At 38.2% G+C, this 27522-nt stretch overlaps 1 protein-coding gene across 6 annotated transcripts in view; it reads left to right on the top strand.

Annotated features, from left to right (window-relative positions):
• NMNAT3 (nicotinamide nucleotide adenylyltransferase 3) overlaps positions 1-27522 on the top strand; it is a 132015-nt gene that overhangs the window by 85541 nt on the left and 18952 nt on the right. For 5 of the 6 annotated variants that reach the window (XM_020986135.2, XM_020986132.2, XM_020986136.2 and 2 more), the window contains one exon: positions 23061-23244. In XM_020986135.2, the coding sequence (XP_020841794.1) occupies positions 23061-23244 (184 nt within the window). Of the gene's footprint in view, positions 1-21659; positions 21887-23060; positions 23245-27522 lie in introns of those variants that run through there. The other variant, XM_020986137.2, reaches the window with a different exon arrangement.

The following is a 27522-nucleotide window of genomic DNA, read 5'->3' as shown; positions in this document are numbered from 1 at the left end:
GTTTGGCAGAAATTGGGTTTAGAATAGCATCACATATAGTATACCAATATAAGTTCCAAAAGGATGCATGACCTAGATGCAAAAGGTCACATTATAAACAAATTAGAAGGGCAAAGAAGGAAATACTTACCACTTCTGTGGATAGGGGAAGAGTTTACGACTAAACAAGGGATAGAGAAGATCACAGAAGATAAAAAGGACCATTCTGATTACGTAAAATTGAAAAGTTTTTGCACAAAGAAAATTAATGTGTCTAAAATCAGAAGGGAAACAAATCAGGGAGAAAACTATTTTTATCAAGTTTCTTTGACAAAGATCTCCCATGCAAAGGAACTGATTAAAATGTATAAGAACTAGAGCCATGCCGCAATAGATAAATGATAAAAGAATGTGAGCACAGTTCTTAAAGAAAGAAATCTAAGTTATCAATGGCCATGTGAAAAAACTGTCCCAAGTCACAGATAATAAGAGAAATGCAAATTAAAATTTTAAGGTTACACCTCATACACATAAAATTGGACATAAAATGACAGCTGTGGGAGTTGCTGTGGTGATGGAGAGGAAAACACATACACCATTAATGGAGCTCTGAATTGTTCCAGTCATTCTGAAAAGCTACTAGATGTATACCTAAAACATCACTGAATTGTGTGTCTCCTTTGACCCAATGATAACTCATTAGGCTTACTCCCCAAAGAGATCAAAGTAGGAGGAAAAGGACCCATTTTCAACAATATGTATATCAGCTCTTTTTGTAGTACCAAAGAACCAGAAATTCAGGAGTGCCCATCAGTTGGGGAATGGCTTAACAAATTATGGATCTGAAAGGAATAGAATGCTAGTGATGAAAGATACAGTTTCATACAAACCTGGGGAAATATTTATGAACTGATACAAAATGAAGTGACCAAAACCAGGAGACCAGTTTATACAATAATAATAGTATTGTAAAGAAAAACAGCTTTGAAAGACTTAAGAATACTGATCAATGCAGTGACCAATCACAATTTCAAATGGCTGGTGATGAAATTCTCTACCCTGCTCCTGACAGAAAGGTGAGGGACTTATGATGCAGAATGAGACACTCATTTTCTGCCAGATGACATAAAAGTCCAATGTTGGGGATTTGTTTTGCTTGGCTCTACTTTAGCTGATATAAGGGGTTTTTTTTCCTTCAATTTAGGGGGAGAGGGGAACAATGAGACATGATTATGGATAGATTTACCAAAATAAAAACAAAGAATAAGAAAAAAAGGTCATTGAAGCATTTTTAAATGCATAAAAAAGATCAGATTTTAAAGGTCAGTAGAAAACAAACAATCAGGACAGCTTTGAAAATATCACACTAGATTTATTACACTATAAAAATAAGCAGACTATCCATAATAGAGGTTTTTGGCTTTAAGTACAATTCTCTTTTTCCGTTATGTGTTTGGAAATAGTCTTCTTATTTGGTGTTGGTTAAGTTCAGATTTTTTAAAAAGATGGAACAAAAGAGTGAGATACATAAAAAGTGAAAGTAGCCACTGTAGATCATTCTTTTTAAGAAGATGTTTTGGACTTAAGCATTATCAGTGTCAAAGAGTTGCAGATTTTTGTTTTGCTTAATAGGATAGAGGAGACCTACACATGATTACAGACAGAGAGGATGGGACCGGTGGAGGAAGGCACTATGCTTACTGGAGAAACTCATGGCACAAGGAGAGAGGGGGTAGTAATAAGGTCAAGGTCTCAGAGAGATTAGCCCTAGAAAGGAAGGATGGAGATTTTTCTCCTAAACAGTATGAAAAGAAAGTGGAGAGCTTGGTGGCTCAGTGGATAAAGTGCCAGGCCTGGAGTTAGGAAGACTCATCTTCCTGAATTCAAATCTAGCCTCAGACACTTATTAACCGTGTGACCCTGGGCAAGTCACTTCACCCTGTTTGCTTCAGTTTCCTCATCTGTAAAATAAGCTGGAGAAGGAAATGACAAACTGCTCCAGTATCTTTGCCAAGAAAACCCCAAATGGGGTCATGAAGAGTTGGTCATGACTGAAAAACAACAAAAAGTGTGTAATGATAGATGTGGATAGATGATGTTAGGGGGTAGAAGAGACAAGAGGTCAGAGAGCTCACTCCAGATGTTCTCAATTTTCTCAGTGAAGTATAAGGCAAAGTTACCTGCTGAGAATGAGAGAAGAGATAGAATTGGATCCTCTCTCTGTCCTGGACTTCCTGCTGTTGTTTCCTTGTCCACTTGAACATTCACTGACCTCAGTGTAGTAAGTGAGCCATGGGATATGTTCTACTGATTTCACCTTCCTCAGATTGACCTCCAATTTAAGAAGTTGCAAATGCTTGGCTTCCTTAGTAAGTATAACATTCTATACTGTAGTGATTAGATCAGTTTTATTTAGTATTCCTATATCTATATGAAGAAGTAAGAAAACAAAATTTTTTTCTGATATTTTTACTATCAGTCCACAATATAATGAGACTGTTTTCTAACTAGCATGCCTCATATACTGTCAGTGCTATAGAATGAATTGCATCATAAAGATAACAATACAATCTAAAACTATCCTTTTCTTCCTTTGGCAACCTCAAGAAGGAAAAAAAAAGATGTTTTATTGCTCCCATTTTTTTCCTCTAAGCATTTAAGTTGAAATTGAAGAGTATTTATTGTAATAACATTTAAACTAACAATTTTCTTTGGTGAAAGAGAACGTGTATTCCCTAGTGTCTGATCAGTGTCCAACATGATGAATTTCACAATAGCTACTGCTGTGACTTTAACTTTGATTTTCCATTACAAAATGTATGTTGAGAGAATTAAATACCTCATGATAAGGTGGTGCAATATAATCTAGAGATAAGGTTGAAGTGTAAGCTGTAATAATTCCATTTAAGACTGCAACAGTGCCAACTTCTATGCTCCTGAGCTTTAGAGGATGCCATGAAACCTAAAATAAATATTCTGTAAACTTAGTATATCATTTTAATATTGGACTAGCTTAGAAAGTTTTTTAAGCAAATAGAGCCATTTAATATATATTCATGGGTAATTTTTCAGGCCATTCTGAAGCACTGCTCATTTACACATTTCTAATTTAAATGACTTTTTTCTGGAGGAGACTGATTAGAAACATTGAATCAATGATGTTCAAATTCTAGCAGTCATTCTAGATTATTTTTTCCCCATTTAGATAGAGAGCTTGAAGATTTGTGGGCATAATTATTTTATCTGAAATTCCTTAGAGTGTCAATTTTAACTAACAACAAGCCAACATTTTTCTTGCCCTTGTAGTTCTACCCTGATAAGTTAGCAATTAAAGTAGGGAAGTCATAAGATTTAGAACTGGAAAGGACCTGAAAGATCCCTTCAACCTCATTTTACAGAAGAAAACTTTAGCCCCAGAGAGGTGGATGACTTGTCCAAGATCTCACAAGTGAGATAAATAAAAGATTTTAAAAGTTATTCTTAGACAAATGGGTTTTTTTATGCCTCATGCAATAGTGCTTTGCTGTAACACTGCTCTTAGGTTACGTGTTTGGTGACTATTAAGTGCTTTATAACAAGGTCCTTAGCTTCTTCCTTTGGACCTCATTCAACTCTAACCCCTGCTCTATTATTAACAAACTCTTCTTTATCCTGAATCTCTTTACTTTGCACTCTCTCCATCTTCTTGCACTTGTAGAAACCTAAATCTCCAAAAGATAGTGCTTCCCTAGCTGTTGTGTCCAGCACTAGGTAGGGTTCTTTCTTGAGCCCTTCCCACCTTCTAACCCCAAACCACTGGTTTAGAGAAGGAGTCAGACCCATTGCTCCTTGTCTGACTTACATGTTGTTGCTTTGCCAACCTCACTTGTTAACCCTCCCTCTTCATTTGTTCTGTCTTCATCACCCATCTCAATCCTTGTTACAGTCCTGTACACATCTCCAGTTCATATTCTTCCTCTTTTCTCAAGGTTTTCAGTAACTGACCTACAGTCTTACTCTTCGCCTTAACTCTGGCCTTCATAATTGATCACTTCAGAATGCATACTGATATCCCCTTGAGTGCCCTGACCTCCCATTTCTTAAACTTCCATGACCTCCATTATCATTTCACCTCAGCCACCCACAGAGATAGTAATACCCTTGATCTTACCATCACTCAAACTCCAAAATCTCTCTTCCAGTCACAATTTCTTAGCCTTCAGTTTCTCCTCTTGCCTCAAAAACTATTTTTTCTCTTTATCATGACCTCCAAGTCTCTCTACTTCTCCTTGTTCCTTCAGTCCACCACCCCTACTCTGGCCTTCCTTCACAGTCTTGACCCTACTCAGCCTCTCAGTTGAACTGATTCAAGCCTACATTATCAGCTACTCTTGAATACCATGCCTTCTTGTCCAATCTCCAGCTATGTCTTGCCAAACCTCAACCTTGTGTTGTCCTCATTATCTACATTCTCTGCTCCTATTACTGTGCTAACAATACACCCTGGGGAAAGTAATGTTACAGTGCTACCTGGGTCCATTAAAAATTCATGATATCTAATATCAATTGCATTATTATTGCTACGTGGCAATCCTTTTATTTTTCCCTGATAGTATCTATTCCAAAACCTTCATTCTCCTCCAACCTCTTTCAACATTTCTCTACAACTCCTATACTTCAAATAAGGGAGACTTAATTCCTATTTTACTGAGAAGAGGACAATATGTTGCAAGTTCTTCCTACCATGTTCCCCTCGTCCCAACCTCCTCTTCATTCACTCCTCCTTTACTAAAGTCATTGGTGAAGAGATGTTTGTTCTCTTTGCTTTAGCTAACCCATTTGTTTATACTTTGATTCTGTTTGTTTCCATCTCCTTCCATCAATCATTTTCTTTCTCCTCAATCTCGTTATCCACTGATTCATTCCCAGCCATCTACAAACATGCCCAGGTATCTCCCATACTTAAAAATATTATGTTACCAGATACCAGAGATTTCTTAAGCCAAAGTTAACTGAGTTGACCAATAGCATACAATCAGTTGGTGGGGAGAAGGAACCAGAATCCAAGTCACCTAGACCCATTTTTGAGTAACAAGCAAATTTAACTTTTGACTAATTCATCAGGAGCCATAAACTGGTCTTTGTTAACTGCCTCAAAACCAGGAAGCCCTACCTGGTGTCAGGCATGAAGATTGAAAAACAAGAGGATTAGAGTAAGGATCCCATCCAAACCCCACTGCTCAGCAGGAGGGGCTGACTTGAATAAGATAAAGACCACCTGTGTACTGGAGAAGCGAGGATTTAACTCACCATGAGTTAACATGGAGTTAAAAACAGAGACCTGTGTGATCAGTACAAGAAGAGAGCATACCCATAGCCCTAACAAGCCCTTATTGTGTAAGCACAGGAACTGTAGGACCTGGATGGCCACAAAAGAAGGTTTTCTTTTCAAAATAGAGGCACTGAGTACCAGGGGATGTTCAGTATGGACTCTGTAGTAAAGGCCTAGATGTTAAACGCTAACCCCTTAGGGCTAGATGACAAGCACTATATGTTAATGAGTGGGAAAATTTTAAAAGCTTTTGATACAGGGGCTTTTTTGTATTAGCCTTATATATAGTGTACCATTGAAATTGATACAAAATGGGTCCATAATCCATGAATGTGTCATACTCTTCCTAGAATATTTCATATTGATGAAATTCATAACTTTTTGGCATTAGAACAGTGTTTTGTCAATAATACAATTTTGGAGCTGGTACTGGGAAGTAGTCTTTCTGTAAATCACAAAAAAATTATATATCATGCTCATATTGTATTAAAACTCATCTTAAAATTATCATCTCCTCCGCCATCATAGTCTTCTGCTGAGTATCAGCCTTGTGATATTATAATACAAATGCCTCAAATTCAGACTCAGTCCCAACTGGTCTAGAAATGGTCCATAGGCTCTATTTTACATAACTACCAATATTAGCACCAAGTATATAATCTTGATGACCCATGCAGCGCAATTTAAGAATTAAAGGATTTACTAACTGATTATTCAGCAACATTTTGTCTTACTGAGTAGAAAAGGAAGCTAGACTGTTTTAATTTTGTCTATAAAATTATGCTCTGTATTTAGCTGTAGTGTTTAACTTAGTGATGACCTATTTTACAGGATCTTAGGCTGTATCCTTCAGTATAATAATAAGTACATTGAAAAAATATATTGAAAAATGACAAGGATGTTAGCACATCATCAAAGTTCACCGAATTGCTAAATGTATAAAGCTAGGTCTCACCTGAATTTCAAAAATAGATCATACAGTAGAAGGCGTTAACTATTAACAAAATACCTTTCCTCTCAGATCTACATAATCTACTTGTCATCTTATCATGTTTAATGGAAATATACATGTCCGATGATAGGAAAATATCTTGCTTTAGATCAACCTGGTCATTACATTTTCAGGAGCAAATAAGATTGTATAGAGTGTGGTTAGAGAGAGAGAAGTCAGTCAACAAGCATTTATTAAGTGCTTACTATTTACTAGGCATAAGAAAGTGATTCAACACCTAAAAAGCTGCTTGTAGGAAAACCTCAGTCATTTATAATAAGAGTTCATAGGATTGATGTATAGAAATTATACGTAAAGATGATCATTAGATTCAACCTTCTTTCCAATAAACGTTCCATTAAACAAGTTCAGATGATTTTTGAAGTTTCTGGCAGTTTTTGGTTAAGGGCTCAAGCAAATTGAGGAACATTTATCTTGCAAAATACTCCCATATTGAATTGGGTGGTTTATTTGAGTCTAGAGTTGAGTGACCCAGAACTGAAATTCCTTTAATCTGCTCTTTATGATAATGCAATCCTTAAAAGCATAGCTACAAACCAGTAGCACATACACTGAATCTAATCTTACCACCTTCCCTCTTCCTCTCTACATTCTCTGTATGATTAGACAAAAGGCAAGCAGCAAAAAGTAGCAACAGTGAAGAATCAAGTACCCCATGTGAGCAATAGTCGGCTTTTGAAAATTGAGAGGCCCTATGATTTGGAAATTATTCAGATGTTTTAAAAACTAGAAGACTTAAGTTGAAGGGGAAAATTATTACCTATTGGGGGGGGGGGCGGGAAGAGCCAAATGGTCAAAAGGAAACTTTGGAAAACTAGAGGATCATTTTAAGTTTTTAATACATTAAGGGAACTTATTATCTTAAGGCTCCAACTAAATGAATTTCAATCCATTTCATTTGTAACCTATGTCGCCCAACTGTGGATTCACATTAACTGTTTTGCTCATTGTAGAATATTTTGGAAAATAAATGTAGTTCAGTTAACTCAGACCCCTGTACCAGTTTATCTGGGTACCTCCAAATTTACCTGAATTCAGTTTGCTCCTTAGTAACTGACCAAGAGCATACAATTTAAACGTAAAATATTTAATCGGGGCCAAAACAATCAGCAAAGCATGGAGAAAATTTCACACATTCCCAAGGTTCGGCACAGTCATTTTTTCTTTTTTAGATTGTATATGTATTTATTTCTCTCAGAGCAAGCAGCATGCGTGCATACATCCATGCATGTGGAACTGAGCTCCCTTTGGGGTTAGAGTATACAGTTTACATACCCTTTTAACAGGGGCTGATGTCAGTCTGTCATCATTTCACACCAAACTGAGAAAATATCTCTATACCAGACCACTCTAACCATACCGGGCCACTTCCAGCCTTACACCACCTAGACTAAGGAATCTGTCCCCACTCAAGGTTGAACAGAACAGAGTGAGCTTTCCTACTTTCAATTAAATTACTAGCGAGCTTGGGTAGGGGCTGGCCAGGATAAGGATAGTCAATGCAATCTCATTATCAGTAATGTCCTTCCAAAGAAAAACTGAACTTGAAGTCAAGATTTTGGAAGAAGGGGGCAGGGGAAGCTCTGAATCCCCAAGATATTGGTATTAATAATCATTTTTCACATTGCCCCATCTGATTCTAATGAGAGGCGTGGGCTCCTCAATGAATCACTAACTGATATGGCCAACACTTCATTAAGGGTTTGGGGACTTATGATAGGTAGCAATGTGAGAGGGAGGAAAGAAGAGAAGTTGATCAACAGAATCATTTTTCAGTCACATCCATGTCTGACTCTTCATGACCCCATTTGGGGTTTTCTTGGCAAAGTATTAGAATCTAATCTCTGCCTTTCCTCCCATCCTACTCTCCCTCCCTAATTTTCTAGCTTTGTAGAGGAGACAAAGAAAATGATTGCTTTGAGGATAGAGGTGACTTGTAAAACTCTCTGGGGTGGTATGACTGAGGTTCCAGCTCCATTCATTAATGCCCTGTCATAGTATCTCTCAGTCTTAGTACCTGTCTACACATCCTGTATAGCTTCTCTATTTGCTCTGTGGCAAGTCTCTGTGGATTATCAGGATTAGGCCAGCATTTTTAGTCTTATGGCTGATACCATTGGTAGACTCTCTCCACACAGCTACCATCTTCTGCAGCCCCAAAGTCTCCTCCCATCAGACTCTGCATTTCCTGATGCAATTTCCATTCTTCCCAGGCATTAAGTCTCATGGAAAATCAAGTCCCGAGAAACACTGTGGAGTGAGTGACTTCTCTCTGGCGTCAAGAAATGTATGAAATGCCAAACCTAAATTAACCCATCTCTCTCTAGCATGCACCAGTGAAAACAACAAATATTCGTTAAAGGCCTAAGGTATACAGAACACTAAGCTAGGAGCTGAAAGAGATTCCGAGTTTAAATAAGATGCAGTCTCTTCCTTCATAGAGATTATAGCCTAACAATAAAGACTGTTTAATAATTTAAAAAGCACAAGGATTTTAAATTGTCCAAAGCCAAATAAATGATTGAGAGGAAAAACACAAAATTATTTGTAACAGGAGAGAAATAGCAAAGAATACTAAAGATCCTTCTACGAAAGATCAAAAAGGAAGTTTAAAACTATTAAATAAGAGTGAGATCTGTTGATTTTTTGCCAAGTTTTCAGAAACTGCACACAAAAGAAAATAAGACATTTGGAAATGAAAGAAATAAACCCTTCACACAGAAGATATCATGTACATTTAAAAAAATAATAATCTCAGAGACCTGAGGAGTCTTTATATTCTGTATGTGGCATCTAAGTTAGTTCAAAGACAAAACCCATATACAGAGACAAATGAGAAAAACTAAAGGAAAATCAGCACAGAAGAGAAACAATTTCAGAGGGCACTGAGGAAAATTTGAAAGAAACACACGAAATGAATAGACTTGAAAGAAACTAGGCTCTGGTTCTGTTAGGACTAATTGTTGTTCTAGACAGTTTATATTTTACTTCAAGTTTAATTGATAGAAACTAAATCTGTTTTTCATCTTGCCACCCTATTTCAGTGGTGCAGAGCCAAGGGTGAAACTCTCTTTGAAATTGATGGAAACCTCATGCTAGCATGAGTAATACCATGGGTATGCAGAGCAGGACAAGAAATGAGCTGTCTAATATTTTTAAGTTTTATTTATGACTTTAGCCATGTTTGTTTGGTTGGTTTTTACCCCATAGTCACAGGTTATCCCTGATCCCTAGAATACATTCCATATTCATTCCCAAGCTTCCTTCAAAGTCCAGATCAAATGCCACCTCCTAGTTGAAGCTTTTCCTGATCCCTGAAGCTTTGTGCTCCAACTCTCTCTGCTGCCAAAATTGTCTTGTATCTACATTGTATATATTCGATATCTACATAATGTGTTATTCTCCTGGTAGATTATAAGTTCCTTCATTGAGGCTGGAGATTAATTTATTTTCATCTTTACCTCTTTAACACCTCGCACTGTGCCTGGTGACTATAGGTCCTTAATAAATGCTTGTTTATTGACTGATTCTGCAAGTCCAAGATTGGTCATTGCATTTAAGTTGAATAAAGCAGCTTTTGATTATTGTTTTTGTTTCTGCCACCGTAGTCATTATGTACTTTTTTAAGCTCTACTTTCACTCTGTATCAGTTCATATAAATCTTCCCATGTTTCTCTGAATTCTTCATATTTTTCATTTTTATAGCATAGTAACATTCTTTTTCATCAATATGCCAGTTTGCTTGTCTATTCCCCAACAGATGGATAGCTACTTAGTTTCCATTTTTTTTTTTGTCACCACAAAAGGTTAGGCCAGTTAATTGATTTAGAGAATGTATTAATAAACTTTTGACTTGAGAAATGCAAAATTTTGCATATTAATCTACAAAAGAAAATTAAAATAGAAAGATATGCACAATTAAAACTAAACTTTCAAATATCAACTAGATTCCTTTCATTCGTGCTTAGTTTTAGAGCCAAGTTTATTTTAACAATAATAATGATGATGGTAATAATAGTTAGCATTTACATAGTGCTTTAAGGTTAGCAACATTCTTTACAAATACTGTCTCATTTTATCCTTATACCAACCATGGGAGCTGGATGCTATTATTACCTTGAGGAAACTGAAGCAGACAGAGGGTAAGTGACTTGTCCAGGGTCATACAACTAAGTATATGTCTAAGGATGGATTTGAACTCAGGTTTTCCTGATTCCAAGTCCAGTTCTCCATCTGCTGTGCTGCCTAGATGCCTGGTTGCAACTATGGTCTTCATTGCTTATTTAATGCCATAGTATCTTTATTTATTAGATTATTTATAGCACTAGCTGATTCATTTATTTTTGGAAAGATTTTTGGCTCCATGGTCCTATCTCCTAGAGTCCTGTTTGGGGAGGATGCTCAGGATGGAAGAAGATAAAGGGAGGAACCCAAAAAAATGGCAAATCAAGCCATCTTACCTCACCTACTAGGGAATTTATCTTTCCCCAGAAGGAAGGAGCTTTGTAGATAGGGTTGTATAACCAAAAGAGAAGTGATCTGTTTTGAGTTAAGATACTCATTATTAATGTCTTGTCCTTATTTTGTTGCCCCCCATTTGCCTCACTGAAGCCAGAATACATTTAATTGACTTTCTGGTTCATCCATGCTTATCCTCATCACTGGTTTCTGTAATGCTCTCTGTTTAGCATATTATTTCAGTGCCACATTTAAAGTAGAAATCTTATCTACTTCACCATGGCCTAGAGGCAATCCTATAGATTTAGAGTTGGGAGGGACTTTAAAGATCTTCAAATTCAAATGTGATAACTAAGGCCGAGAGTTTTCAGGTATCTGGACCAACATCACATGGAAAGCTAGTGGCAGAGCTGAGATTTGAACCCACGTCCTCTGATTCCTAATCCAGGGCCTTTACCCTATTTATTTTCCCTTTGAAAGGTTTTTTTGTATGTCTCCCTCCCACTCCTGCATGTCCATAAACAAGGTCCATTTTGTATTCTCATTCCTATGGTTTTGCTCCTTATCCAGTCTCTTAGAACCCCCCTCTCCCAACCAGATTACCATGATGGCCTCTTATTGGCCTTCTTGCTCCCAGTTTTGCCCTTCTCCTCCCTCCCTTCACCATGCTGATAAATTAGTCCTAAAACACTGCTTTCATCATGTCATTTTATCCCTGCTTTTATGGAATACACCTATGCAATAGAATATGATGAGAGGTACAGAATTCAAGAAAGGCAAGGTTATTTCTGAATCGAGGTGATGAGGGAAAGCTTCATGAAAGAGATAGCATTTGAGCTGGGCCTTAAAGGATAAGATTTCAAAAGATAGTCTTGGGTGGGGCAGCTGGGTGTCACTGTCGATAGAGCAGTGGCCCTGGTTTCTGGAGGACCTGAGTTCAAATCAGCCTTAAGACATTTACTAGCTGTGTGACCCTGGGCAAGTCACTTAACCCCAATTGTTTATAAAAACAAAAACAAAAAACAAAAACTCTTGGGAAAGGAGGAATACTCTAGTTGTAGAGTACAATTAAAAGCATAGAAATGGGAAAGCATCAGGCATATACAAGAGACAAAGAGCAGTCTGCTTTGGCTTTCCATTACCTATGGCAGGACTACAGATCACACAGCCCACAGCCTGATTGCATCCCACAAAAGGGCAACCCACAAAAAATGTAGAGAATATAAAAGAAAGTAAAGCTGTATAAAGTGCTTTGTCCATGCCCCGCTAACCCACCTTCTACTGGTCTCTATTGTGCCCAACATGAAATTTGGCAGGTGGGTTGCCACTGTGTGCTCTCTCCTGTTTGTCACATGACCCACAACAACCGACCATCATCAGTCTGTCTCTTGTCTGAGAGGAGTGATTTCATGATAAATAAAAATCTTAAGTAATAAGTGTAATTAATTGATATTAATTGAAATTTCCCTTTTTTAAAAATATGGTTTATTTACAAAATAGTTTAATCATTAATTATACCTTTACTTGGAAGGTGAGCCGCTAAAAACCTATCTGCAGCCCGAAGAAATTTAGCCTATTTTAAATTTGGCTCCTGCCTACTGCCAAGTTGTGCAAGTCTAACCTATGGGATAAGGTTCCTGCTTCTTAACCTGGCACTTAAGGCCTCACCTATCTTTCGAAAAATATGAAGTTCCAGCTTTGTGGTTTTCCTCGTAAGAGCTCTCACTCAGAGTGCCTTGTGCTTCTTCATCCCCTCCCCTTGGTCCCTCACTCTCCTGCTTCTCTATAAGGAGCTTACCTATCCTTTATGGTCCATCTTAAATCCTAACTCTTTCATAGAGCCTTCTTTGATTAAACAAATCCCTTATTAAACAAATCCATGATGATCTCTGCCAGGTAAGGTACCTTGTGTTTCTTTATATTATCCTCAGCACCCAGCATGGTGCCTTACTCAGAATAGGCAATTAGCAACTATGTTCGCTGGTTGATTAGCCAGTTTCCAAGTACTTATGTTAACCAATCATGGACAATCCGTTAAGACAGGAATTTAAGGATCAAAATTGAAAATTAATATTATATGCTGTATAAAGAATAAATCCTTATTTTAATCTTTGTAAATAGGAAATCTCAAGCCATATTTTTATCTCTTTTACTTAGAAAATTATAATAATAGTAGAGTGTAATCAGAGTGAATGATATTCAGTCCTTAGTCCTTGAACCACTTATTATTCTTTCACATATAACTTATGGCTGTTCAAGATTTCTATATTAGAATATTATATTACATTGGACCCTACAGTATATACAGTAGTAATGTGGATTTCTTTGTTAATGGTGATTGCAAAAGCAGTTCCAAAGTCACTTAACTGTGAGAACCACTGATCAAAGTCATTTAAAATCTGGCAAAGCCTCATTAATTCACATTAATAACTGGGCAACACATTACAAATTACCAGACTTTGAACATTAGAATACATTATAGCACAAAATATAAAAGCAGTAACATTACAAAACATTTTTCTCAATTGTTTTGACAAGTGTAGTTTTGTTTTAAATATTTATAGTAATTTGTAATAATAGGGTGATATAAATGTGCTGAGGCATACTTTGTGAAAATAATGAAATCTTTATAGTCCAAAATGTTATTAAGCCATTGCCTCAGAGGAGTATGAGGCTGTAGGAATGTTTTTGAACACTAAAAGAATCCTTTTAAAGTGCTGGCAGAGATCAATCAATTTGTTCAGGTTTCTATTAGCAGATCCTAGCTGTATCCCAGGTAATTTTATAGGGAGATTCAGGGCTCTGAATTAATCAAGCAAGCTAGCATTAATTAATATTTGTGCTAGGTGTTGGGGATACAGAGACAAAAATGTCCCTGCCCTCAAGAAGTTTACATTTGTTCTATCAGAGGCAATATATAAAGATATATGGTATTTACACAAATGCAAGTAATTGCATAACAGTACATGTAATTTGGAAAGGAGAACACTAGTAGATGATCTGAGCAGGAAAGACTTCATGTAGAAAGAAAGTGGTATTTGAGGGAAATTTAAGGAAACAGCAGATTCTAAGGGACAGAGGTGAGGGGCAAGTGCATTCCAAGCATGGGGAACTGTCAGCTAAAAGGCTGACAGAAGATAAAAGAAGACCAGTTTGGAAGGACTGTAAAATGAAAGAATCCTATATAAAGAGGCTGGAAAGGCAGGTTGGAAAGTGCTTTACATGCCAGACAAATTTCTATTGGATCCTGAAGGAAATAGGGAGCCATTGGAATTCATTGAATAGCGAGAGGTTGATACGGTCATTCCTGCACTTTATGAAGATCATATTATTGTTTGTGTGGAGGATATTGTTGCTGACCCTGCTTTACTCCCTGGGTTTAGTGATCTTTGTCACCTGATTCCTGATTGCTTTTTCCCCGTCTGATGCTCTAGGTGGATATTTTCAAAAGACCTGTACCTCAGACACTTGCCTCAAAGCCCATGCAAAAAACTTTCCTGGAAACATATAAAACATAAAGGAATACAAAAAATATTCAGAAAAAGCTGCCCGGTTAACCAGATTACTCTAGCCACAGCATCCTACCAAAAGCAGGTCAGGCTTCTTTTCTCCTTCATCCTTCTTCTAAAACCCCAGAGTAGCCTGTGCATAAGCTTAGAGGCCCAAATTCTTCTATTTTGTTTTTGTTTTGTTTTGTTTTTTTCCACAACCTGCAGACATTGTCATAATGGGGAAAAGGATAGTACACTTATTAGAGCTATAGACAATAGCATTAGATTTTTGACACACAGATCAACTCCCCTGCTTTGCTGATTTTGGTAATACCTTTCTATTTTCTGCCACTACAGATTCAAAACCACAAGAGTTCATCCTTTAGTATTTATTCACAAGTATATGCAACCTGTTCCTCTTCCTCCCTCCCCCAAACAGCAACTCTAGGCTCACAAAGACTGGGCCTGATCGCAGTGGGCCTTACCCACAATGGGCTGGTTCCTCTCTTTGGCTCATTATGCCCCTTTCCAAAATTTTATTCCTGGGAAATCTTTAAAATAAGGCTTAGACATAGCTTGTGTCCATGTTCCCTTAAATGTGGATAACAAGATCCCCAACTCCCACCCAGGATCCAATGTACTAAATGCATGTAGGCCATAGGACAGCCTTTAGTTCAGCATTTGTGAGGTCAAGGAACCTCAGGCAAAGATCCAACCACTATTATTCCATTGAATTGATTGGAGAGCTCATAAAATTGATCAAGAGCCCCGCCCCTGATCAACTTCGTATAAATGTGTGTGTGTGTGTGTGTGTGTATGAAGAAAGAGAGAGAGAGAAAGAGAGAAATATATGCTAGGCCAGTATAATTAGAAGTACAGGTAAAGGAAAACCACTTATTCAGAAACAAATCTTTAGATATACCTCCTTATGTCTGACCTGACATTCATGACCCTCTCTTGCCCAATACTACCATAACAGCTGCCTTCTTGCTGGTCTCCAAAGATCCTAGATCACACCCTGACTGATTTGGATCAAGCTCATTGATCCTTTAGAGAATGATCCCAAATTCACTCTCATCCAATAAAGAAGGCCTTTGATTACATGGTAGGTTTTGGTGATCTTTACCCACATATCTGCCACCTCACTTGATTAGTTTTCTTATGCCCTGGACCAAGGGAAAGACAAAAATAAAAAGGGCAAAATTAGAATTCACATTACCTTGAAAATATGAATAATCCAACAGAGAAGTTGGCTCATCACAAGGATCACCAGGTTTTTAGTTGAAATTTGGCCATTAAGAAGAATTGCATTGTGAGGCTCTCTCTATACATGTCCGGGATCATGTCACGAACTTGTATTATACAGAGTAGCCCAAAAAGTCTTAGTGTGATTGTAAGCTTTTTGTTGTTGTTATTTAGTCATTTAGTTATCTTTGACTCTTTTTACCCCATTTGGGATTTTCTTGGCAAGGATACTGGAGTGGTTTGCTATTTCCTTCTCTAATTCATTTTACTGATGAAGAACTGAGGCAAACAGAGTTAAGTGATTTGCCCAGGGTCACATAGCTAATAAGTGTCCTTGGCCAGATTTGAACTCATGAAGATGAGTCTTCCTGATTCCAGGTCCAGTGTTCTATCCACTGTGACACCTATCTACCCTAGTTTTAAGCTACCAAAGCTTAAAACTGCACTAACGCTTTTTTGGGATAACTTGAATAACTGGACACCACTGTTTTTAAAAAAAGTAGTATCTTAAAATAAGTTAGTCAAACAGACCAGATAGTTCTATCTGTAAAGATGGAGTTCTATTCAAAAAAATCTGAGCTGGCCTCTAAAACTTGGATTATCCTCATCTTGGAGAAAGACTTGAAACTAAAACCCTGATGTATTCCTAGGACCTGTGTGCCTTTAATTGCGAAGTTCTTAATCTTTCCTGAGGAGAATACTTTAGCTTAAGGGGTCTACTGGATCTAGAGCAGTTGAGCTATTGTGAAATGTTAGGAAATCTCTCAGGAACTAACAAGGAAAAAAGGGATCATAAATCTGGAGCTTAAAGTCTTCAATTTATAGATGAGGGGATTGAAGCATCTAGCCTTTCATCTGGTGCATGACCTGACCACCGGCTTTATGCCACCTTGATTGGCACTTCTTGTTCTCAGAAAGACAGAGAATTCTAATAAAATAAAAAAGAAGTGACTAAGAGTGAACAATGCCACATGTCTAGACCAAAAAAGCCTGAAATAGGGTTAATGCGGCTAGCTGGTATGCTAGAGCAGCTTATTGAATTATTGCTGGATTTTGACAAGGGATAAGGAATGAGGAAGGGGGTGGGGTAAAGGAGTTAAGCTTCATGAGAGCCACTCATTGAACCACTTGTGCCTTAGGAACAAACAGGACTCTAAAGCACATTGACCCCGTAAAATCTAGATCTCCAGATCCTTACTATCTGAGAGTTTGGAAAACTCTCTGACAGAAACACATTTGTTATAGGACCTATATATCTGTAAGAGGCATAAGAGATAATCTCTAATTCTAACTCCTTATATCATAAACTAGGAAACCGAAGCCCAGATAGGTGTCTAATACTGTTAATGTTGTTTTAAAATATGTACATACCCATTATCTAAATTATGGTCATCACCAGGCAACCTGTTGCTTCCCTAACCATGTTAATAAGAAGTTACATATAGTCTTTCTTGATTTAGTATTTCATGATTTTTTTTGGGCTTGTTTATTTTTACTGATCTATCTCATCTCAATGTTATAACAGTAACCATTGCTTTCTCAGTATGCAGACCAACTCAAAAAGATAAACTGAATCATCTTTGTAGCAAAGAAATAACTCAGAAAACCAAATATGGGTATCAAAGGAGTGCACATATACAAAGTTCTTACATATTAATATCCTTAAAGCTGTTTTCACTTGCCACCCGATTTTCCATGAAGCCTTCTCTCATGTGCTTTATTTTTATCTCTTTTATGTACCACATTCTATTTGTTTTGTGGCTATTTGTGTATATGTACTGTCCCTCATACAGGCCTCCTTAAACACAACTTCCGTTTCTTATTTCATCTTTGTATCATAAGGGCCATGTACAATTCTTTGTATGTAATAAGCATTTGTTGAATTCCTTGAGTAAGAGCCCAATTCTGGGCTTTCAACTAGTCTCCTTGAAAGCCACATCCCTTTCGTTTTAGTGCCTTTTTAACAATTTTTCTTAGCAATTTAGATGGCACTAAATTTAAGATTCTTTAGTGTTCTGTAATGATTTAAAATAAACTAATTTTTGGTCAGCTTCCTTTTTTTTTTTCAATTGGGGTTAAGTGACTTGCCCAGGGTTACACAGCTAGTAAGTGTCAAGGGTTTGGTCTGAGGCCAGATTTGGACTCAGTTCCTCCTAACTCCAGGGCCAGTGCTCTATCCACTGTGCCATCTAGCTGCCCCACCTTCCTTTCTTCTTTGAACAAGCCTTAACACAATTGCCTCCTATACAAGAGAATGAGTAGGCAAGCCAACACCTCCTCCAATAGATCCCCATCAAGGAAATCATGTGAATGCATCTAACTCCACAAACCCTCATTTAAAAATACATTTACAAGCCCAGTTGATTGAACGCAACAAAGTTTTATAGGTTCTCTGAGATGTAATCCTGGTCCAGGCTCTGCCATTTGACCCCACTGGTTGTCTTGTTGCCCACAGTTTCACCAAGTTACATGAACTTAGCCTCTAAGACTTTCATACTATTTTGACTGGCCATGGGAATCATAGGATAATAAAATCTGGAGTGGGAACTATCTGTTCCAACCTTTTGTGTTTTACATGCAGCACCTATTCACACTGATGCTCTCTTATACTTCCCAGCTTCCTAATTCCTCAGCATCCTTAAATTCCATGACATAATTCTTCACTCCACCTTAGCTCTACATAGGGATCTGGAGTCACGCACTGGATCTCACCATTACTCACAAGTCTTCTACTTCTTTAATTGAAAACTTTGACATTCTTCTATCTAACCATAACATCCTATCATTTCATCTCTCCCTGTGCCTCTGTCTAATGCTCCTAAACTATTCTCTGACCTCACAGATTCATAATCCCCCTACCTCTCCAATGCCTCTACTTTCAAGACTTTACTTTCCTCACTTTCCAATATCAACTCCATAGTTCGCTATTTTATCCCTGCTCTCTAATTACCTCACCCCTTTCTCCTGTCATCATCATCTCTTTCCAGACTTCAGCTCTAGATTCCTCCTACCATCCACATCCTCCTCCCTTGCTCACACATTGGAGCCCAGCATGCAGCTGGAGCAAGTCACATGAGCATGCTGACTACATACTTTATTAATTAATGTTATTCAATCCCAACTGGGCCCTAACTGCAGTTAGGGAATCCTTTTCTTTCTCTGTAAACAATTACTTTGTCTCATTCCCCACAGAAGCTATTCCAGACTATCTCTTTCCTCCTCAGACCACTCACACATCTCCCTCCTAACCATCCCTCACCTGAAATCTTTACCTGTTACTTTACTGAGAAAAGTGAAGCCATTTAACATGAGCTCCATTTTCTCTCCTTCTCTTCGTCTCTAAACCCCTTGACATCGTCATCTACTCTCCTCTTTTCCTCCAGTCTCTAACAATGCCCTTCTCTTTACCAAGGCCAACTCTCTATGTGTGTCTTTGATGCCATTCCTTTTTTCTCCATCAGAATAAAACCTGAAACATCCCCTCTTTCCTGAATCCTCAATCTCCCTCTGTCTGCTGGTGTTTTTCCTGTTGCCTTCAAGCATGCTTAAGTCTCACACACCCAGAAAAAAAAAATCCTTCATTAGATCCTACCATTCCTTCAGTCTTATGTCTCTTCTCTCTCAACTAAATCCCTGGAAAAAGCTTTCTCCACTAGCTGTCTTCACTTCCTCTGCTCTCGTTCACCCTTCAACCCTTTGCAATCTGTCTTCTGTCCTCCTAACTCAATTGATACTGCTTACACCAAAATTAACAGTGACCTCTTAATTGCAAAGGCTGATGGCCTCTTCCCAATCATCATCTTACTGGACTTCTCTGTAGTATTTGACACTATTGATCACTGTCTCCCCCAAGATAATTTGTCTTTCAGGGATGTATGTGACCCCACCTTTTCCTCCTTCTCTTCCTCCTGCCCATTTTGACCGCATCTTCTAAATCTGCTCTGGCTCACCAGCCATATCATACTCACTAACTGTAGATGTTCCCCATGACTGTCCTAGGTCCTCTTCTGTTCTCTTTCTCTATATTCTCTCTTGGTAACCTCACCAGTTCCCATGGGCTTAATTATCATCTCTATGCAGATGACTCACTGATCTCAAACTCACATATCTCAAATTCCACATGGCCGAAGTTGAACTCAGCATCTTCTTGCTCCCAAACCTTCCCCTCTTTCAAACTTCCCTGTATTTCTCTCTTAAGGAACTACCTTTTTTCTGATCTCCTAAGTCTATAACCTCATAACTATCCTTGAGTCTCTACGCTTCCTCACTACAAATAAGTTGCCATATCTTGCTGCTTCTTTTACCACACCTTTCACATCTGATCCCTTTTCTCTACTCACCCAGCTAACACCTTAGTACATGAAATCCTTCATCATTTGTCCCCTAGATCTTTACAACAATCTCTAAATTGCTCTCCCTGCCTTGAGTCTTTCCACATATCAGTCCATTGTTCATGGCTGCCAAAGTGATTTTCCTTACACAAAGATCTGACCACGTCATTCTTCTACTCAGCTAACTCTAGTGGATCTCTATTACCTTTAGGATAAAATACAAACTATTCTGTTTATTCTTTCTTATTCTCTTTCTTATTTATTTAAATATATTAAATGTATTCATATAAATTTTCTTATTTATTCTCTTTTAAAGTCTTTCACAACCTGACACCACCCTATTTTTCTAGCCTCAGTGAATACTACTTTCTATCCCGCATTCTATGGGATAGTCAAACTGGCCTCTGTATTTCTCACCATTTTACTCCAACTCCCATACCCATGCCTTTGCACTAGCCATCCTTCATGCCTAGAATGAACTCCATTCTCACCTCTACCTCACAAACTCCTTCTCTTCCTTCAAGAAATAGTTCAAGTACCACTTCCTGCATGAAGCCTTTTCTGATCTCCCTAACTGCTAGTGCCCATCCTTGCACACTAACTTGTATTTAACTACTTTGTATTTGTCTGTAATTATTCTCTTTGTATTTGTTATGTTTATACATATATGTGTTTATACATACGTATATACACATGCATGCATATATACATATATATTGTGTACTCTGTGTGTGTGTATGTTTGTATGTATGTACTTGTCACCCAGTTAGAATATAATCTAATTGCAATTCTGGATTGTTTGTGTTTACATCCCCAACACTTGGCATGTACTAGGCACTTAATAAATATTTATTGATTGATTGAGTAATTGATTGATATCAAGATGCTGAAAGCGGAGGCCTTCTGGACAGGGCAGAAATCACCCAGTTTTTTCTGTTCTTGCTTCCCTATCCCCACCCCAGAGAGATGACCTGATGCTATGATTCGTGGAGTTCAGACTTTGACAAGCTAGCACCTCCCCCCCCCAAGTCCTAAGAGGGTACAAGGAAAGGAGTTGCATGAGAAGGCTAGCTCAAAAGAACACCCCAGGACCAAGAAGCAAGTGTGCCGAGGAGATAGTACTCCAGGAGCTGCCTTAAACAAATGGTGGAATTGAAGACAAGGAGGGCATAAGCAAGGAAGGGAACAGCACCATCCATGAGAGCCTCTGTTCTGAACTCCAAGCCTAGGGCTGTAGATGTTAATTGTGGATGAGGAGCGTTGGTATAGTCAATGCTGCTAAAACACCCCTGTGAACTACAAACCTGCAAGGGGTGATTCTTTATTTTCTTTAACTTCTTTCCTTTCCTTTACTAGTGGAACATGTCCTTGTTTCTCAAAATTTATCTCTGTTTCTTAAAGTTGTTTTTTTTAACCTTTCTGCTTAGTTCTCTTTTATACTGGTTTTCATGATAAATGTACGTAACTACCGCATTACTCACCTAAGTGTCATTGTACAAACACAAAGGATAAAAACAATATGAGAATGCCCAGGAGAAGAGAAAAGTAGATTTTACAACTGCTGTTTATTTCTTGCAGAGGAGTTTTCTGACTAGGGGCTCAGAGCTATAGAAAGAGAATTACTGATTCATTTTTACAACTTCCTAGAGCAAAAGAAGAAATAACTAATACTAGAATCTTTCTCTCTAGGTAATGAGTCAGCAGTTTGGCCAGGGGGAGGCTGTGACTAGCGATCTGGAATTAGAAGAAGGAAAACCTTGCTATTTTTCTTCTCCTTTTTTCTTGTAGAACAATTTGAAAAAAACTATTCCTTCCAGAGGAGGAACTAAGGAAAATGCTGGGGAGAGAGTCATGCCAAAAGGGAGGAGCCAGTGGAGTGACTGGGGAGGAGTAACAACCCCCCCAGAAAATGGGTAGAGGCAAATAAGAGTGACAGTCACCTATCACCATATCAGCATGACACCATATCACCACACCATTTCATCTGAATCTATTCAGATGAAAAAGTCATGGTCCAAAAAGCTCAAGTAATTTTCCTGCAGTTACATAAATAGCAGAGGTAAGATTCAAAACCCAGTCTTCTGGGTTCTTTCTATAATATTAGGCTGCTTCTCCAATTGCTGACTTCTTTTTTATGGACAAGTCCTGTACCTCAGCCAAGTCATTATCCGTTGAGTGGGCCCAGGCACACATGTTCTACCTCAAGATCCCTTAGCAAGCACCCTAGAGGATTCTGAGTCCCTGCTCTAAGACCCATCCCTGGCCAGACACAGTGTGTACAAGACCTTTTAATGAGTATCGCTATTCATTGGAAACCAAGAAAAAAATCCTTTTCTGATTTAAAAGAATGAATCTAACTTTTTGGCCATCTCTTGTTCTAAACTTAGAATATCGTCTTCACTTGTGAGTTCTTACAGTGTTTACAACTGAATCATATTTTTCCAGTTGACAAATTTGTTTTCATATTTCATTAACATAGCTACCCAGATGGAAAGGGAGCTGCTTGTCAGGTAAAGTCAGGGAGGATTGTATACCATTCTTAGCTTTTTTTAAATATCATGCTTCTATTACGTTTTCCAAAATCTATCAGTTTGGGGCCAAAGGAATCACATATAACTATTGTTACCACATCATTAGGAAACAAAATGATCCCATTAAGTAACATGCCAGTTATTGTTGTTATTGTTGTTCAGTCATTTCAGTCATGTCTGACCCCATTTGGGTTTTTCTTGGCGGAGATACTGGAGTGGTTTGCCATTTCCTTCTCTAGCTCATTTTACAGATGAGGAAACAGGCAAACTGAGTTAAGTGACTTACCTAGGGTCTGACAGCTAGTAAGTATCTAAACTGGATTTGAACTCTTCCTGACTCCAGGCCTGGTATTCTATCCACTGCATCATGCAGGTAGTTAGGAAAGAATGCTATTCCTAAACAAATTCTTCATTTCATCATTCAAATTGCTGTCTTGGTGCAGTTGTTTGAATTCAGAATTCACTAGCTTTATTTTTAGTTAGTCTGATTCTCTACTTTGTAAATGAATTTTTGGAGAAGGAGTTTATATACTCATTCAGCTCTTTTTTAATGTTGTTTAATGGAGCTAATACTCCCATAATAGGATTTTGAACAGTATAAACTGATGAATAGATACATTGATTTTCAGCACTTGCATAAATTTCAGAATCCCATTATGTATATCCATAATGGATAAAATATCTCTACTTTCTCTTACCAAGGAATGTACCAGGTGATTGAAGGCATAATTTCCCCAGTAAATGACAGCTATGGAAAGAAAGATCTTGCAGCTGCAAAACATCGGGTTGCCATGGTACAACTGGCCCTACAGACATCCAGCTGGATTCGAGTGGATCAATGGGAGAGTGAACAAAAGGAGTGGATAGAAACAGTGAAGGTGTTGAGGTAATAATAGCATTCTTTTTGTGGCTGGGGATGACAAGAAAACCACAGGGTGTTTACACGGAAACCTTTGGTTTAAAAAAAAAACAAAAAGCCCACAAAAGAGGTGATAATCAGACCTTTGGCTAAGCCTTCTTAATCACAAATGAGGAAGTGTTCACCCTTCCAGAGAGATACACACAGTTCAATTGTAAGGGTCATTTAGTTTCCATGTAGTTTTAACACATTCTGTCTCTCTTTCTCTATCTCTCTCTCTCTCTCTCTCTTCTCTTCGCTCTCTCTCTCTCTCTCTCTCTCTCTCTCTCCTCTCTCTCCCTCTTTCTCTTTCTCTCTCTTTTTTTAAAGTAGAACAAAAGCTACTCCAGAGAGCTACTATTCAGTCATAGATTGTCATGGACAGTGTATCTGACATGCACAATATAAACCATCATTGCATTTTCCCTGAAGTGCACATATGCAGAATCAAACTGCTACAGAAAAAATATATATCCCTCACATCATCATAGTAGTTAGCATTTATGTAGCACTTTAAGGTTTTCAAAGCTCCTTATACATATTATCTCATTTTATCCTCATAACAATCTTGGGTATAGGTGTCATCCTTATCCCTATTTTACAGATGAGGAAACTGAGTCAGATGAAGGTCAATTGACATTTCCAGGGTCACACAGCTAGCTAAATGTCCAAGGCTGGATTTGAACCCAAATTTTCTAAAATTACAAAGAAGCAACATAAACAAATGACTTATTGAATCTGTTTATTACAAAACTGATGTTTCATTCCAACATTGTTTTATCTTCTGCTTCATGTATATTTCCAAAAAAGAGAAGGCTTGCTGGAGTGGAGGGGTGGGGAAGTAGGGTCTTAATAACTGTCTTCAAGTATTTAATAGGACACCATGTTCAAGAGGAATTAGACTTATCCTTCTTGACATTAGAGGACAGATCTCAATGCAATGAGTGGCCATTATAGAAAGATCAATTTGACTTAAGGAGAACCTTAACAATTAAAGATGCCTTACAGTGAAATGGGCTGCTGCAGGAGGGACTGAGTCCCCTTCCCTGTGAGTTCTAAAGTGGAACCTCTATGGCCGCTCGTGAGGGATGTTACAGGAGGAATCCTTTTTTAGGTTCAAATTGGACTGAATGATCTCTGAAGTCTTTATCAACTCTGAGAACCTGTGATTGTTTGTTATCTGTGATCACAGACACAGTAAGTTTTTGTGTCATGTGTGAAAATATTGATTAGTAAATGAAGACTCACTTTAAACCATGGATCAGTTTTGCTGAATTTTATATCACTATGTTACAGCCATTGCTGTGGTGATAAAGGGGAGAAAACAGTTGTTATATAAAGGACCAGAAAAAACAGGCCATATTATTCAATACCCACAATGTCACCAAAGCTGTCTTCTGGTTTTTGTTTGTTTAGACAGTCATGCAAAAAAAACCCCAAAAAACCCACACAGTTGAAGGTCACAAAAGGTGATATGTGACCTCAGGGATGCAGGATGAGATACAACCAGTCTAGTATGGGAGCAATGTAGAAGACTGGAAGACAACCCTAGACTAAATGTGTTATAATAAACCTGTACTTAGGAATACCTGGATTCAAATCATGCCCCTTATACTTAATAACTGTGTGACCATAGGCACACCACAAAGTTATCTGAACCTCTGTTTTCTATAAAGTGGAGATAATACCTTTGATACCTACCACATGGGGTTGCTATGAGCCTCAGATGACATAATTATGTTAAATGCTTTGCAACTTTTAAGGTTCTATGTAGATATAACCAATGTCCCAGGAAGCATCTCTTCCCACAAAGGGCTCTGGGTTCAAGTAGCTCAAGGTTCAGTTCTTAGGGAAATGATCCCAAAGAAAAGGGATTGATCTTTCTCTCATACTCTGTGGTTTATCCCCCTCAGCCAGATTTCCAGGGGAAATCTCTTAAGTAAAGCTGAGGTATGGCTCACATCTAGGAATTCCCAAAAGGGATTAATAGATTGCCTTCTAGAAAAGGTACTGGGTGTACAAAGTAGATATAAAGTATGAGACCACTGTTTATTTTCTCCACTGGAAAGAAATGCTTAAAACACAAAAGACTCATAACTACACATTGACAAATACTTAAAACATGAAACAGTAACCAACCCTTCTATTATATACTCTAAGGAGGTAAAGACAACTTTATAGGGTGGTTCAATGGATATTTCATGTTCACTTTGGGTTTCTACTGTCTGGGAAAGTTACAAGTCCAGATATATTGGATGGCAAGACCTAAATCTTTAAATCTTTTGACTTTAAAATCCTGCTAGCCGTGCTGTCCTTTTCCAAGAAGCTATTGTAGTAATCACCTTTTATTGGGAAACTAGCTTAGGAAATCTCCAACTAACAAAGTAGACATCAAGCCTGTAAACGGATGTCTCTCAGGATTGCCCTTCTAGCTCTTGTCCTTGGGGAAGGAAACACAAAGCAGAAGAGACAGACAGGGTCTTGTAGTTCATTCTTTCATCTAGTCAAGCATGTGTTCTCACAGGCCTGTGAGATGTTACAGGCAGAGAGGACGGTGAAGTTCCCTCCTTTCCTCACTTCAAGACCAGGGAAACCTATGTTCTGAACCAAGCAAAACTGAGAGAGTCAGGATGATAGATAGGGAGATAGAGAGAAAAAAGATGGGGGAGAGGGAGAGAGAGAGGAAGAAAGAGAGAGGGGAAGGAGAGGAGAGGAGGGAGAATGAGAGAAAAGGGAGAGATAGAAAAGGAGAGGGAGAAAGAGAAACAAAGGGAAGGAAAGGAGGGAGGGAGGGAAGAAGGAGAAAGAAAGAAAGAAAGAAAGAAAGAAAGAAAGAAAGAAAGAAAGAAAGAAAGAAAGAAAGAAAGAAAGAAAGAAAGAAAGAAAGAAAGAAAGAAAGAAAGAAAGAGGAGAGAGAGAGGAGGAAGAAGAGAGGGGGAAGAAAGGAGGGAGAGGAGAAAAGAGAAGAGAGAGAGAGAGAGAGAGAGAGAGAGAGAGAGAGAGAGAGAGAGAGAGAGAGAGAGAGAGATGGAGATTTTCTCCAGTTTCACCTAGAGGCTAGCAAATGGACAGATACTCCTGGCTCAGTCATTCATCCTCTTTAATATACTCTGGTCATGGGGCCAAGGGATCCCTCACAATTGCTATGTTGCTAATATATTTTAGAAAGGAGCCAAGTCCCATGCCACATAGAGACAGAATTCCAATCCAGTAATGCTTAGCTCATTCCTGCTACAGAAACATAAATTAGCATAATCCCAGATTCTTATACATTCCCTATCCGAGTTTCTAAACCTCTGGTTCCCAATGTATAAACAACCCCATTACCCAACCCCAGCTTCTCACTCCCTTACTTCCATCACACTCAAAGCAAAGCCCCAAATGTCCCAATCCAGATCTGCCTTCCTTTTCTACTGCGTCCTCTGAAATTCCTGCTCCACAGCTAATAAACTTTTTTTCCTCTCAAATCCCTCCCTTTCTCACCACTTTCATCTTCTAACACTCACTGAGACCTGATGCCATCTTGATGATACCATTTCTACTGGTTGTACTTTCAGTAATACCCCCAGCTCATTGCTTGTGGTGGAGGACTCAGAATACTTCCTGTTCCTCATTGCCATTTCTAGACTCCCCTACCACCATCATGCTCTCCTCCTTTGAAGTTCATACTATCCAAATTTATTACATAATCTAAATCCTGATGTCCATTATATATCAACTCCCAGGACATCCTTTCTTTCATCAATGAGTTCAGTGCCTGGTTCTCAAGCTTTCCTCCCCAACTCTTGCCATCATACTAGGAGATCTCAACATACATATTGATACTCCCTCAAATAACTTAACTTCTTAGTTCCTTAATTTACTCAGTTTCCATGTCCTACTCTACCTCAAGTACACACAAAGATGGTCATACCTTTGATCATACCATCAACCATAAATGCCCCACCTTCATATTCAAGAACTTCAAAGCTCCTTTATCTGATCATAATTTTTTAGTCTTTCATTTTCCCCATAGCCATATCACCCCTAATGCCATTCTTTTTCCTCACAGTGACCTCCATTCCCTCTTTCCTTCAGTTCTTTCCCAGGCCATCACCCCATGGTAGTTATATTCTCTTCCCTTTCCTAGAATACTTGAATAGTTAAACCTTCAACTGTAAACTCTCCTCTGATCTCAAATCTCTAACCCCCTTGTGCTTTTATCTGTCACATTTTGTCAAGTCTCAACCCTGGATGAGTCCTAACATCTGCCTCTTTTACTTATAT

The sequence above is a fragment of the Phascolarctos cinereus genome, unplaced genomic scaffold (genome assembly GCF_003287225.1).
Source record: "Phascolarctos cinereus isolate Bilbo 61053 unplaced genomic scaffold, phaCin_HiC Scaffold_726;HRSCAF=1367, whole genome shotgun sequence".
Taxonomy (NCBI): domain Eukaryota; kingdom Metazoa; phylum Chordata; class Mammalia; order Diprotodontia; family Phascolarctidae; genus Phascolarctos; species Phascolarctos cinereus.
This window is presented reverse-complemented; position numbering and strand designations above follow the sequence as displayed.